The following is a 16,924-nucleotide window of genomic DNA, read 5'->3' as shown; positions in this document are numbered from 1 at the left end:
TTCAACGCTTGGAATAGTATTCCTGACTCTTACGATCAGCTAAAAAAGCTCGCGTTTGCTGTTCTTTCCCTTTTCGGTTCTACATATATATGCGAACAATCTTTTTCAAGCATGAACATTATCAAGAGTAAACTGAGAAGTCGTCTTATTGATGAGAACTTGGAATCATGCCTAAAATTAAAAACAACAACATGCAAACCTGACTTACTCAAACTTTCCAAGGAGATGCAAGCACATTGTTCGCATTAATAAATATTTATTAAGTATGAAATTTAGTTTTATTTAGTGTACTACTTATTTAGTGTAATAAAAGTTTACTAAACAAGCAGATTTGGCTCCCAAGTTTTCGTTGAAATTGTTGTAATGTTCATATTTGGCTCTTTGGCTAATAAGTTTCCCCATCCCTGTACTAGGCGAATAATAAAAAAAGCAAAAAATCAGTACTGGGAAATACTACGAAATCATGCTAAAAATTGGAAAGCGCGTACCGACACAATTAAAGAGTGAAATNAAATTGGGTCGGCTGTTCAACGACGGTTATAAAATAAAATTAAAGAGTGAAATTTTTAGGGTAATTAATGAATCAGAGAAAATAACAATGGTTGTATCAATATGGGTATGTTTAATGTAACAGAATTGTTTTTGCCACCACTTTAATCTAAACATAACTAATCACGTCAGTTTTTATTTCAAATTAGGCAGTGGTAAATAAAATAAAGCAAAGAATTATTAGTCCAGCCTTCAAATAAATTGGTAATAAAACAGTTCGGGTGCAACGTTTTTTTATTTCGTTCTGAAAATGTCCCTTACCTAATTCATTCACAAAGTTTTTCAATGAATATAGCTAAAATAATTTTAACTTTTTTTTAAATTAAAATTATTAATTGCTTTACGTTACTGAAGTAAGCGAAATTTGTTTTTTGTTGTTCATCCCATTAGAATAAAGACATGTATTTAGCATCACTTGGCGTGATTCTATTGCTCGAGGACAACTCATAATAGTCAAAATTAACCGCTCAAGTAATTTCTTTCGCTAAATCTCTTTCGAGGCGCAGTAAAATCAAAATACTTATTTTTAAAGTATCGGTATTAAAACTACTTAATATTGATGCTGTTTTAATAATCACCAAATATATCAATATAATATTTTATATCTGTATTAGTATATTTGGTACTTATTACATAATCCTTCAACATTTGAGATTTTTGAAAAATACATTTGACACTGACAGCCAACTAAAGTCGATTTAAAATATATATATATATATAGAATTCTTATTAGAACTTAATAAGGACTTTAAAGAGTGACCATTTCTCTATCTGACCTTTGATTTATTGTTAAAATATTTATAAGTAGTGGTGGAATAGTGGTCTTTTAATTCTAATTCATTAAAATATTAATCTTTGTTACGACTGAAAAAAATATTTTCTAAAACTATGAAAAATGCGTTATAGAATTCTTATCAAAACTGCACAAATTACCATAATGCCAGTAGTACATATTACCGTCAGTAGTACACAATAATTAAGGGCGAGTACAATAATTAAGGGCGTGAATGGCGATTTTCTACGGTTTTCCTACACGAATTTCCCATTAACCTTTATCTTTGCACATAGCTTTTTTTTTTATTATTTACTTTTTTTAAGTAACACATATTATCAATATTAATAAAGCATTAGTGTCAATAATAATAAGACGATCTTCTATGGCTCCCCAAAATAAATATCTTTTATCCGTTATTTTTGTTTTTTAGTACTACGGTTTTTTTTTTTGTACAGTAGGGAACCGATTATCCGGAATGATCGGGACCATCGCTATTCCGGATAACTGATTTTTCCGGTTTTCTGAATCGCTACAAAAAGTCGTTTTTTTTATTGTTAAACCTAACTAAAAAAAAAATATTTGGAAATAATCTTGAAAAAACGAAGTAATACACTAATGATTATTTCCAAAATGATGCTAGGGTAAACAGCTTTCAAAAAAGAAAGAAAAATCCTAAAATCTTATGAGGAAAAAAAATTTGTTTTTGAAAAAAATAGCGGGAAAAGTTACCGAATTTCGTTCCGGTTTTTTGGTTTTCCGGTTTTCTGATTTCCGGATAACGGGTTCTGTACTATATCAATTAACATATTACCAATATGAATTAATTAACATTCGTAATATCAATAATAATTAATCATTGTCGTCAATTACGCTTTTTTACGGTTCTTCGAGACAAATAAATATCTTTACTCCATTACTTTTGCTTTCTAGTATATAGCTCATTTCTTTTATTTCAATATGCATACATTACCTAAATTAATTAAGCATCATTGACATCAATAATAATATAGCGATCTTTTACGTTACCCCTAAACGAATTAGAATCACATCCCTATTAATTTTGCCTTTAGATAAATAAATTTTTATGAAACCCTTTTTAAAAGAAATATAATAAATAAAAAAAAGCTAGTGGAACAACATTAAAAGTATAAATTTGGTGTTATAAACCACGTAATGCTGTTCATTGAATTTATCTGTCATAGCGAATATAAAATAATTAAATATTTAAATACGTGCAAAACTATTTTTTGATCAAATAGAGCTATAAGCTTGAAATTATCACTGATGTTATCTTTAAAATGTGTGAAAAATTGAATAGTCTATAGTTAAATTTAAAACAATGGCTAACGTTTAACCAATCAGAAAATTCCATTTCGTTTCTCGGTTATCCCGCTCGAACGGTTCGTTGTAGATGTTCTAATGTCGACAGTGACCCTCCTCGCGCTTCAAACTATCTGTATGCCATGTTTCATCGATTTTGGTTGGATGGTTTAGGAGTCTATAAAGGATACACACACAGACAGACATTCCTTTTTTTATATATGGGTCATTCTCACAAAAACAGTCATTTTCATGTCCCCAGTATATTTTATGTTTGTTTTACAACTTACGAAAAAAATTTTTTCAGGGAAAGTGTCCGTCAGAATGCAAGCTAACAAAAGAATAAAAATAAAATTATCAATTTTNATAAAATAATTAAATACGTGCAAAACTATTTTTTGATCAAATAGAGCTATAAGCTTGAAATTATCACTGATGTTATCTTAAAAATGTGTGAAAAAATTGAATAGTCTATAGTCAAATTTAAAACAATGGCTAACGTTTAACCAATCAGAAAATTCCATTTCGTTTTTCGGTTATCCCGCTCGAACGGTTCGTTGTAGATGTTCTAATGTCGACAGTGACCTTCCTCGTGCTTCAAACTATCTGTATGCCATGTTTCATCGATTTTGGTTGGATGGTTTAGGAGTCTATAAAGGACACACACACAGACAGACATTCCTTTTTTTATATATAGAAGATAAGATGCAAAAGCATAAATATTAGTAAAATAATTCTTATTCACTGTAAATCAAGATTTACTTAAACAAAGTTTTTTCAGTAGTAACAATAGATTCATTGTAATTCAGAAGGCTCTGATAATCAAAATTATAAAGCATTAAAAATGAATAATAGAATGATCCAAAACAATTTATTGAATTTACTCAGATTTTATTTCAGATTTAGTTCCTCCCAATTTTATTGCTTATCATTTTGCTCAGTTAGCAATGCAACTTTATATACAATTTTGGTTACATTAAAAACTTTACAATTGTTTTTAACCAAAAAAAGTATTCATTGAATAATGTGAAAAGTCAATTCTTAATTGTGTGTTACAATTTTGCATTTATTATTTTAATTGCAAATATTGATCACACAGTATTTTAAATTAACCTAATTATAGAAGTAAATTAACTTATTTACTGTTTTATTATAAAACAGTTTCAATAATAGTTTAATAATGTCATGCCAAAGGATTATTTTACGAGAAAGGAATTGAAATAATAATTAAACTAGCAGAGAATACGAAAAATTTAGAAACAACTAAGCTAGAAACAACAACAACTAACTAGAACTGAACTAAAAACTGAACTCAGTGGGACAGTAGCCCATGGAAGGCAGAGGCCTACTGGGCCCAGCCCAGTTTTTATGTTCTTGAGCTCTGGGGCACAGAGCAGAAGTTTTGGTTGATCAGTAAAAGACGGAACCTACAGAGTTTAGTCCCCAAGCATGCTTGAAAAACATCTGCTGATCCACTGAAAGGGTGAAAGGCCGACTTAACCATGCCATGTCAGAGGATAGAACCCTGGGTCTCCTGCATGGGAGCGTGAAATGCTGCTATGATAAGTTACATACCATTTTAAAATCTCACTTAACAAGGTAATGTCAGAGGATTTCTTTACAATAAAAGAATAAGAATAATAATCTAAATCAAAAACATAATTGCATAAAATACTAAGTTATAAAGATAAAAAAAGGAATAAATAACGTTTTTGAAAACAAGATAAAATGTCTAGGGAAAACAAAAGAACTCAAAAGTCAAAAGAACCCATGAGTAAAGTATCACAAACCAGCTTTCATTTAAACATTGTCGAAAACAAAGATACTTTAAAACCATTTATCTAACAATGCATTCTATTTTACAATTATATTCTCCTAACCATCCCATGACTTAATATTCAAGAATTTACACCAGTGAATTGACCAGGTTAATTTTAAATACAGGAATGTAAGACAGAAATACTACACTCCAAAAATAAAGCAATTTCATACTTTCTTTTCTTTTGCATACAAAAAATATTTAAAATAAGTATAATTAATCCAGATCCAATGAGAGTATAATTTTTTTTTCCTTTTTATAAGAGATGTTTAGTTTTATATTTTCATTACTACAACATTTAATGTTATAAAATTAAACTATTAAATGATGTACTTAGTACAATAAAAACTGCCAGAAAAATGTTACATTAGATTATTAATCGTTCATGTTTTATGAAAGTCCCTTGATTAATGTATAAAATTTTTTTAACAAATGAAAAAAACTTACATTTTCAAAAATTCCTAAGAACTTGATAAATTTCATTTAACAAATTTTTTGTACAATATTTAGCTACAGCTGGAAGTCAAATTTCAATCAGGCCTTCAAAAGTACTTTTTAGGGGAATAAGTGTAATTATTAAAAATAATTACATAATCAATAAAAAATTTAGAATTTCGTAAAATACATAAAGCTTAAACTTTAGCAAGATTATTGTCAGGACCCAACTCAACGGGAGGAGGGAAGGACTATTGTGTGCTTGACCAGCTTAGGACTTAGTAGAAATTCTTTACAAAAAAAATTCCATTGGTAACCAGGGGTCTGTTTAGAAGAAATTTGGGTCCGTTAACAGACCCTTCACAAAATATCTTTTCATAAAAACAGACCCTTCACAATATAAATTATATTTTAATCGAACCTTCACAAATTTGTTTATCTTCATTATCATTTTGTTAATCGAATAAACCCTTCCCAGAGGGGGGGGGGAAAGATGGTTTGAGACAAACTAAGTTTTCTAAGTTTCCCTAAGTTTAAATTCCAAATGTAGTATTCTAAGAAAATGCTTCTACTTTTACTAACATCGTGTGCACAATCTTAATAAATATTAAATCATAATTTATTTATTTTTTTGTAAATAAATAATTGATCAATTTATATTTATTCATTCAATTAATTAATAGAATATTATGTATAGTTTATAATTATGAATACTTTTCACAATTTTACAAAAACAGGACCTTTCAGAAAATGTCTGGATAGACCCCTGGTAACTCAAATAATATAAGTCATTAATCAAAGTTCAGCTTTCAACAAAATATATACCAATAAATAAATTTGAATTTTAAATATACTATGTTTATGGAAATTAAAATTTCGAGAATCATAAGGGAAATTACTGTTTAAAAAAAGGGCTTTTACAAACAACTTACAAAATATGAATAGTACAACTTTAGCGTTTTAAGAAATGGCCCCATGATGAATTTCGTCCCAAATTTTGTAATTACACACAAATTATTCCAAATCCCATGCATAATCATATTTTCATGCAACAGATAAAATAATTCCCTCCTGTTCAAATTATTTCTTGATTGAAGAACTCGTACTCATGAGGACCACCGGCATAACACGAGACGCATACGAAATATGCTGTCAAATGTTTATATTGCTAATCTTATTAAATTTTATGAAATCAAGGTACATTTAAGAACGTAATTATGTAATTAACAAAAAGGTTTTAATAAAATGGTAAAATTATAATCAGCTACATGGTAAGAATAGGTAACAAGACAATTTTCGGCATTCGGGAACGCCCCGTTATGGATTTTTTTTAAAAATTAAAATCAATAATAAATTAAATATTACTTACGGTATGATTTACGCCCCACATGAAAACGCTAAGAAGTGGTTCATTTGCACGAAACACCTTAGCTTTTTGATGCTTTGGCTTAAAATGTTTCTTTTTAACTTTACTACCAATAATATCGACGATGTTTGTTGACATTGTTATGGCAATATAACGCTTTAAAATACAGTCAATATAAGAAAAATTCAAAACTTCGCATTTTGTTATGATATGTATTAATAGTTCATTTAATCTGAATACAAAAACATAGATAATTTAAGCAACACCATAAGTTAATTGGTAAAATTTGAAGCAGACAGCCGTAAAAGAATACCGATACCAATTTTGCGCAGTGAAAACTGTAAACTTTGTATTCTTAGCGGTTACAGTGAACAAAACCGAGTATTTACTGGGAATGAAAACTAACATTTGAATCAGGATTATTCCTAAAAGCAACTTCTACTTTAACTAGTTTGGTGTTTTTAAAAACCAGAATATATCAATCAATGTAATACTTATAAGAACAATAGGCTAAAACTTAATAAATTACGTTCTCATTTTGACAGTAGGAATTGAAATGAAATTTCGCTTCACAAAATGTAATTAACGTAGCCCCAGTATCTTTTTATGCCATAATTAATTGAGTATTGCGTTGAATTGTACATCATTCAGTACAAATCAATGCAAGAAAATTTTACAAAAGATTAATACGCAAAACTAGAACTATTTTTTCAATCAAAAAAAAATACATCATTATAGATTGTCTTTATGACAAACTGTAAGCAATATTTACAGATATTTAATTTAGAAGCACGAGTTTATTTCAATATGAATTATTTATTCGCGATCGTAGCACTTGACTACGCCATCTGGATAGAATAGAATCGGTTCCATGTCTCTTGACTCTCCCTACTTCCCTTTCTTTCCTCGATTTAGTCGTATCAAAATGAACTACGATATTTTTCGTTTTCATTACATTTTTACCATTGAATTTAAATGCCAAAGGCATTTTCTAAAATTTTCATGACACTTTCTTTTAAAACTATGCTTAATGCAACTTTAAGTTCCATATATATTCTCAACTTAAAATATTTTAATCTGTTTCAAAATCAAAATGAAACCAACGTTATTCCTTTCCCAGAAATTTCAAATTACAATAGGTGTGTCTAAAAGTATACAGGGATTACGAGGGAAGAAAAAATAACGCATTCGATTATTTATTCAAAATTATAAACTGTTGAAAAAGTATCATGCGTATAAGGTATCAGGAAAGGAATTATAAATTTTAATTTTATGCACTCAAACGGCCATTTTTAATAATGAACTTAGCATGATATTTTTAAGAAATTTTAATTTGTGCGAAAGACGATTAGAATCCATAAATTTGTAACTAAAAATATGTGTATATAAATTTACATGGAGTACGACTTGATAAAAAATTCAATATTCAATTATTTTCACAGTGCTGACCTGAAATATCCTCAGTGGTAGACGGATCATGGGTTAGAGTCCCCTTGCCGTCAGGCTAACAGAGGAAGGTTTTCCTGGTCCTTCCACGAATATTTTAAGTGTATCAAAAATCCTCCACGAAGACAAATTTCTCGCAAAACTTTATCCAGGAGTTCCCTTGCCTTCTAGATTGTGTTCAAAATTAAAATGTTACGAATATGAACATTAGTAGGTGTAAACTCAGAATTGGGTCGGCTGTTCAACGCCGGTTATAAAATAAAATATTCAGAAGTTAATAACTGTTATAAAAAAATACCGTATGTGCTGATCTAGTGTCTACTGAAATGCAACTACAGACTTTGACATCCTGAAAAGACCATTTGCATTTATGAGCTTATTAAGGAAAGAATTTTTTTTTTTTTCTCTAAATTTAATTTTTTTTCTCGAAAATTACAGCAAGCCTTTACTTTTTTTTTTAAACTGAAAATAATAATTATTTATCCCTTGTTGTTGAGAAATATATCTCTTCTCTTTCTCCAGATTTACATTTTAAAACCTCGCGCTTTACTGTGATTGAATTAAAAAAAGAAGATAGAAAGAAATTAGATGTCACTCTGAACATAAGATGAGATAAATGATAAGATTTAATGGATGTATACAACATTTTCAAAGTGTCTCTAAACAGCGTAAGAGGAAGAAAAAAAAGTGAAATATTTTACTATAGATATTTTTGAAAGCGGGGCTAATAATCACTTGCCTTATTTTACTTATCACTGTCTAATTTAAGTAAATATCATGCAAGTACACTCATAACTAATGTGAATTAGTTATGTTGAAATTAAAGTGAAAACGGAAACAATTCTGTTGCATTAAACATTGATGTGACCACTTAATATCATTTACTCCGGTTAATAAATACCTCTAAAAATGTCCCTTACCTGATATCTGCAACAAAAAAAAGCACTTTAATTATATTATTAATACAATATTAGAAATCCTTTACTTTTTGTGGATATAATCATATGAGCTGATCACGAGATTATATAGTTTCATTATTTTGTTTTCCAACTTTTTAATTTTTTTAAAATAAAATTCTCACAAATTTTTTATTTTTATAATGTTTCTTCTTCGCTTTTCATAAATCTTAATTACATTATTCTGTTATTTTTTATTATATACGTATATATATAATTCCAAGTTGCGACAAAGCCACTGGAAGAATAATTAAGAATATTTTAAGTTCTTGTAGTTCATTTACGTCGCACTAGAGCTGCACAATGGGCTATTGGCGACGGTCTGGGAAACATCCCTGAGGATGATCCGAAAATAAGTTATTACCTCATAAAAGAATCAGCACAGTAGAAGGAAACTAAAATCATTAACACGAAATGACAAACTAAATAAATAATGGAAATAGCAATCTAACTATCAAATAAGAAAAATATTAAAAAGAAATTAAAGTGGAAGCACATACATACGTAGCAGAATCCAGGTAATCGTTCATTTAGTTACGATAAACATATTGACAAAATGTTCCTACATAAAACTATAACAATTGTGTATTTTGTAAATAAAATTTTCATTACTTTTGTGGAAAGGAATTGCGCAATAAAAGAAGAAAAAACATTGAGGAATGAGAAGTAATCGCGTGGGTTTGTCTAAGCTAAGAACTCTCCCCGCCCCGAAGTCTGAGGTCGTCTGGCGCTATGGAAACAATTCATTCTAGGACTAACACAATAGATCGAAGAAAGAGATTCCCTTTCTCTCTCTGACCCGAAATAACTCCAAAACAGTGACCCCGCATCCCTACTTGAAATAGTCATACCTCGTTACCATGGTCACCGCCACGGGTCCAGACGAATGTTTGGGGTAGTTCTTATTTTAGACAAACTATATGCGACACAAGCGAGGACCAGAGCCTCCAAGTCATTTATATTATTATAAGAATTTGGATAACCGTAGAAAACTGTTGAATACAAAATAATAACTAAAAGGGCAATAAAAGAAAATTTTAATTAGACATTTTTTTGTTTTAAGTTTAAAGCAGTTGGCCTAATCTGACATATAATAGGTTAAAATGTGATCTGTGGTACCAATCTCGCGCATTTAGTAGATGCTTTCCTTTGCAAACGAGGATGGTCCTACAAATTTGACACTAAAGACTGGAAGGGACAACAATTAGACAAACTATTTACAAGAAATAGGGGTGGAATAATTTTATTTCATTTGCAGACTTTGACCAGCGTAAAGTAATGCAAACACATGTGATTATCAAAATGCTTTCACAATACTATGAGCCAGTCAATGAAATTGTAACACTAGAAATATTCTTTGTTCCATAGTATTCCTACGCCAGGAAGCGGTGCATTCTATTTCAAACCGTGTTTATTTCCGTTCAAAATGGGTAACAGTTTAGTGAACACCCTGTATACACAATAAGTACCTAATGAGCCGCTATGGCTCAGGGGTTAGAGCGTTTGTCTTCCAATGAGGAGAACCGGGTTGAGGTGAGTCAATTAGGTGAATTCCGCATCCGGCTTGCACAGACCACAGTGCTGACGGATCACGAGTCAGAGTCTCCTAACCGTGGAAGTCAGTCTAACCATAGGAGTTTCTCGTGGTCTTTCTCTCCATGTAACGCAAATGCGGGTTAGTTCCATCGAAAAGTCCTACACGAAGGCAAGTTTCTCCCAATACTTGAACCAGGAGTACCCATTGTCTTCTGGATTGGGTTCAAAATTACAAGGCTACGGAGTTAAGCATTAGCAGTCGTAAACCCGAAATTTGGGTCGGCTGTTCAACTACGGTTATGAAATAAAATAAGTACCTACTTAATGTAGATAATTAGCTTTTTACAGCCAAAAAAATTTTATACCTACATACTTATTACTTTATTTTAAAAAAACTTGTTTTAAAAAAAATTTAAAACCTTCTTATGTTAGAAAAAATAGCCAAACAACAAAATTCACCACTAAAGCTCTTAAATTTTTTTTGCTAAAAATTTGAACAGTTTCTATTCAAAGCGGTGCTGGAATAATAAGACTTGTTGCTGAGAAACATCATTTATTGCATAGGTGATACAACTGGCAACTAATACCAGTCATCAGAATAAAGTGCTACATAGCTCTTAAATCATAAATATGGTGACAAATATTTTACAATGATCAAATAAATACATAAAACTACTGAAGCTAATATATTAATTGTAAAAAAGTACCTCTGATACAATAACATTAAGAGAAGTAAATAATTTAACATAATAAAGGACAAAATGTATGCTTTACACATGAAATGTGTACTTGAACTCCACTAAACATAAAGCTACAGTAACGGACCAAAGAAATAAATTACACACTGAATATGTGACAATGAGGAAAAGAAAAAAATACGCAAACAAACATGACTTCCCTGATAAATAACTTTGGTGTTTCTTTTTCTTTTGCTTTCAGAAATTATAAAAACTTTTTTGATGCTTTGAGTTTCTGTAAATCAACAAAATCTAACGAGGAAATTTAAAAATACTGCCTGTAATAAATTCTCCAAAATTAGAAGTTTATTATAATACTTTTGAAATACAGTGGACGTTAGTTTAATAGGGACATAAGTGTTACAAAAACTTCACTTTAAAACTAAAAACATATTTCAATTGGAAAATGCAAATTAATAATAAGTGCAACTTTATAGTTAAAGCAAATTTAAAAGAAAATGTTAGGAAAATTAATCTGTCTTCACAAAGTATAGCTTTAGAATTCTTATCGAAATCTGGTTTAATTAAAACTAAGCGGTTACAAATAATTAACAATAACAAGTGGTAAATACAACCAATGTACCCATTGAAGGGAAAAGTACAACCGAAATTGGACCTTAATGAAAGGAAAAATTATAAACATTAGTGCCTATGTCATTGGAAAAGGAAATCAAAATGCAATAGCGTTTATTTCTATTTGATAGACTATTAAAAAATGATCATAGCCAACAGCTTCAAAATTACTAGATGAAGTTTATCTCTCTCTTTAAATGGATTATTATTATTTTTTAAAGTATGGGTTTAGTTATTAAATAATTGTTTGCAATATTCTCAATATCACTTTCTTAAACCCAATCTTTATGTTTGCCAAAAACCAGCCATTTTTGGTGATAGATGTTTATGTGTGGATTTATTTGTAGCATTCTTGCACATATCCTTTCTTAATAAATGATGGGATTGGGGCAATATAGTGATAAGCCACATCCCCCCCCCAAGTAGGTATTTTTACATCAACTTGTTCCTTAATATTGCTTTTTCCCACAATTAGTATTAGATAATAGAGCATTACAGAAAAATATCTACATTCAAACTCAGTTTTTTTTTTCAAACCATATAAGTTCTAAAATTTTGTTTTAGTAATAGTTTGAACATGGGACTTATCATTGTTTGAACAAACAAAGTATTGTAATTTTTTATGTTCTAAAGATATAGAGAATTCACCTATTTATAAAAACAAAATAATTTAAAAATAAAATCAACAAGGATAATCTATATCTAATTTTTTACTATCTATCTTTCATAACTTATATCACATAGAAAAGTCCACTGTATTCTGATAATTTAAAAACATAAAATTTCTAAAAAAATTCAGGAATAATAAGAGTAAATTTACATGTTCTAACAAGTAAAATTGACCAATATTTTTTTATGGCAAATATGAAGTATATATAAGCTTTTCATAAACATAAAAAAAACCCATTAATATATATACATATTAGTTACTAATTTTAAATTCTTTGTAGACTTTCAAAACTGGAATCTAAAAATATTCTAGCATTAGCAGTACAAAGTTTAATATTACATTATTGCTGATTTTACAATAATATCACACAATACTGCTATTAATATTAAAACTTTACTAACAAACATTAGTAAAAATAAAAATAATTTATACAAAAAGTAACTGTTTTAAGAGTATGTTATAATAATAGCAATTAATTGATGAAGATTAAAAAAATTAGCTAATACACATTTCATAAAAATCACATAAAAAGTGTTCTAGCATTTTACCTATAAATATATTTACAAAAAAAAAACAAAAAACAAACAGATATGATAGAACTAGGGAAAGTGAATCATCAAAGTGAAACAAATTAAATCAATCAGTTACATATCAATGGATTTTATCTTAATAGGCAGTTTGGAATCTTAGATTCAAATCAAATGAGTCAATGGTTTTTATTTAAATTAATGAATTATAATGAACAGATTTAAATCACTCATTAAAATCAATTAATTCAAATCAACAGAATCATTGGACTGGAATCATTTTCGGAATCGGTGATAAAACAAACCAATACATTTTAGGAAAAGTATATTCAAATCATTAGAATATAATTAATCAATTCAAATCAACTACATATAATTAATTGATTCAAATCAACAGATTATAATACAATGATTCAAATCAACAGATTATAATACAATGATTCAAATCAGCACAAGAATCATTGATACAAATCATTGATTTAGTTCTTAATTATAGAAGATAGAAGTTAATTTGAAAAAAATAACATCAATTGTAGATGTAATCTACAATTAATTATTGAAAAATTGCTAGTAGAAATTACCAAGAACAATATTGGGGAATTGAATTACAGGAGATACAAGATGCAGTCAATAATTTCAAATAATTAACGATTTATTTGTTAAAAATTAAAATAAGCATTTTCAACTACTGAGTTTTTTCCTTGTTGTGTTTGTAATTAACAAGTAGACTTGGAATATGCAATTTCTCCAGCATGCAGTATAATAAATTACTATAAGGTTAAACAAAAAAAGAAAAAAATGCAGTTTTCTACTGAGCTAATGTGCAAGGTTTGCAGTTTTTAATGACACAGTAAACAACAAAACTGCATTGTTATTAGAGTTTTTTTTTCCAATATTTTCCTAATACCCAGGAACAGGTTTATTAATTTACTTAAACGAAGACAAAACAAACCCAGGATTTTAATATCTCTTACTCAATTTAAGTTTAATATCAATCATAACATAAAATTGAATACACAGCCAGGAAAAAATTTGAACCCTCACCAGAAATTTAGGAAGAAAAAAAATTTATGTCACTGCCGAAAATCACGTGTTAGGATAAACAAATACAAGTTGGAGGACATTTTTACAATAAAATGACACAAGATAAATGAGATATAGCTGCACAACTTTTTTTTTTTAAAAAAAAAATGACATTGAACAATAAGTAGACTGCAACATGCAGAATAGATACATTTTTCAAGATGAAACTACTTCAATTACCAACATGAAATGTTGTTCAGTTATGACTATGACAACTGTTGGATTAATTTAACAAATCTCTCATTTTAAGGAACTAGTTCGATGGAATATGCAATACTTTTAAAACACATTTTCAGAATGAAACATTAATTAAGAGATGCGTAAATATCTATACATGAAATTATGAGTCATTTTGTTACTCTTTTTATGGTTTTCGAACTTTATATTTCTTATTTTTAGCACATATATTTTAAATTAGGGAAAGTAATAAAGTTAGATTTTGAACACAATTTATTTTTACACTAAATATAATAGTTCTGATACATAATAGACAACTAGTCATCTTTTAATTTAGTGACATAGCAAAGTTAACTGTTAATCGTGTTTCCAACTAAAACGTAAATATTTGCCTCTACTTAGATCAAAATCTAAACAAATTCTGGTTTTTGAAATGTGCTTGTCTTCCTCCTAGCAGGGCTGGCTAAGTAACAGAACTGAGAAAACTTTCCTGACTTCGAATAACAACAAATGTTAATGCAAATATTTACAGAGAAAACACAACAGTTAAACAGGCTCTGCTCATGACTAGTGTATTAATTAACATAAGTAAGTGTTAAAGAACAGTTAAGAAATAAGTGTAGAATATCTTTCGCATGCAATGAAAAAGTATTGATTGTCATTAATCATTTCTTACAGAAAGTATTTTGATAAATAGTTTTTTAAAGTATAATTTGGCAATTGGTTGTTAAAGTGTTAGCACAACATGTAATTTTGCAAATGAGAAAACTAAACACAACGATACAAATACATTAGTTTTAAAATATATTTCACTAAGAAGCACTAACAGGTAAAACCAACCATTATTTTACCATAATAAATATGTTATAGGTGTGTTAAATAAGATGTGAGATCAAAACAAATATCTCCAGTTATTTCTAAAATTTGGTACAGTAATTTTAATCTTTGTTTGTTACCGAAATTTATTACTTTCATAGTTTCTTAATAAAATCTCAAAATATATACCTCAATAAAAAAGTAAGTTAAAATGCATTGACTTTTTTTCCCAATACTTATATAATTATTTAAATATAATCATTACAACATTTGTCTAAAATTATACTTTGAAGTAGGTAAATAAAAGTTAATATTCAATGTAGGATTAGGAATTTATAATATAATTTTTTAATTGATAATAGCATATCATAATTTTACCTCTAAATGATTTTTTTAAAATTAATGATTTGTCCATAAAATTTTTAAAATTAGTTTCATAATATTAAATTTAGGATTGCCTTAGTTACTAGTTGCTTTTATGCATACTTTAAATAGAATTTTTTTTAAAAGAACTATTCTCAAAATATGAAGAATAAATTATAATGATATTTTTAAGCTAGTATCAGCTATGTTCAGATTCCAGGCAATGTACTAATATTCTTTGCAAAGTAATTATAAATAATAAAAGTAATAAGGCATTTAAAAGAGTTTATGCTCCAAAATTCAGTCTCAATTATCAGAATTTAGCTGTCAAAATAAATTTTTTTCCTAAGTAATTAACGATAATAATTAAACACTATGGAAACAATTAACAATATGGAAATACATATTTGGTTGGCAAATTATTATTTGTAAATACATCAATTATTTTTTTACTTACATTTTATTTCAATATTTATGCAAACATTTTAATATTTTTTTTCTTTCAAAATTGAAGCATACTCAAGCAAAATTAAAGCAGCTAAAGAATATATTTCACTTTTAAATCTGGCTAACATTGGGCTTTTTTTTAAGATTAAATTTTGAAAAAGAATGAATTAATAACTTGTATTTTAATATATTTACAATACATGTAAACTATTTGTTTTACATGTATTTAACAGATTTCTTTGATGACTGAAATACATGCATATTTTTAATTTTACTAAGAAGCAAACAATATTTAAAATATTTTATTTTAAAAAAAGTTGAGTGGTTTCTGAAATGAACAAAGCATTATCTGAATATTTAGCTCGTAAAATCATTACCTGTAATACATTTGCAATATCTGCAAATTATATCGTAGCCTACCAGCAAAACAAATGAAGATAATTAGTTCTTTCATAATACTTAGTTTTTCATTTTTTAATAAATACTACCCAAGTTGAGTTAGTAATTGAGTTTTTAATACTAATGTCATTCTTCTAAATTTCTTTATAAACAAAACCATTTATGTTCTCATTCACATCAAAAATATATTTGTTTTTAAACACTAGAAAACGTTAAGAGCATTACATTAAAAGAAAATTCAAAAACAAAACTTGTGAACATTAAATGTAAATAATTAAGAGGACGCAACACCACACGAGAAACTTTTCAAGGTAAATTCTGTTTCACCTCTATCGGTTGTTAAAATTTTTAAGTTTAGAGAAAATTGAGTTTAGGTAAACCCAAGTAAAAAGGCAAATAAATTATTACAAGATAACTACCTGCCATAATTTGTTTGCCTTTTAACATTCAGCACTTGTTTTTTTTAACTGAACTTAATTTTTCTATATTTTAAACTATTTATGTAGGTGAAAAGAATTCACCACCAAGCATTTTTCTTGCAGTATTGCATCCTCATAATAGTATCATTTCAAAGAAGTCTACAGCACACAACTCTCGAATTCCATAAAATATAACGAGTTGATCATATGTTTAAAATTCACATCATTTAAAGACACATTCTATAAATACATAAGCAACAAGAAATTCAGCACACATGACGTCATGGAATAAATATGTTAAAATACACAGCAAAAGATGCTGACAATGTAAAATTGCAAGATTTTTTTCCCTTGGAAGAATTCAGGGAAGTTTTAAAAAAATATTTCAATAAATAAGGACAGATGAGTAATTATATTAAGTGCAACATACTTTCTGATATTGCTCCCAGAGTTACAACATTAAGGTGGGCAAAGATATGATAGGACCGTCAACTGTAAGGACAGCAAATAA

At 28.2% G+C, this 16,924-nt stretch overlaps 1 protein-coding gene across 1 annotated transcript in view; it reads right to left on the bottom strand.

Moving 5' to 3' along the window:
- LOC107443626 (phosphatidylinositol 5-phosphate 4-kinase type-2 alpha) overlaps positions 1 to 6,643 on the bottom strand; it is a 38,428-nt gene extending 31,785 nt beyond the window's left edge. Inside the window, exon 1 of the mRNA XM_016057558.3 lies at positions 6,268 to 6,643. Coding sequence (XP_015913044.1) covers positions 6,268 to 6,402 — 135 coding nt within the window. The 5' untranslated portion in view covers positions 6,403 to 6,643. The remainder of the gene's footprint in view (positions 1 to 6,267) is intronic.
- Between the last annotated feature and the right edge of the window lie 10,281 nt (positions 6,644 to 16,924).

This window comes from Parasteatoda tepidariorum, chromosome 8 (genome assembly GCF_043381705.1).
Source record: "Parasteatoda tepidariorum isolate YZ-2023 chromosome 8, CAS_Ptep_4.0, whole genome shotgun sequence".
Classification (NCBI taxonomy): Eukaryota; Metazoa; Arthropoda; class Arachnida; order Araneae; family Theridiidae; genus Parasteatoda; species Parasteatoda tepidariorum.
Note: the sequence above shows the minus strand (reverse complement) of the source record. Positions and strands in the feature narration are given on the sequence as shown.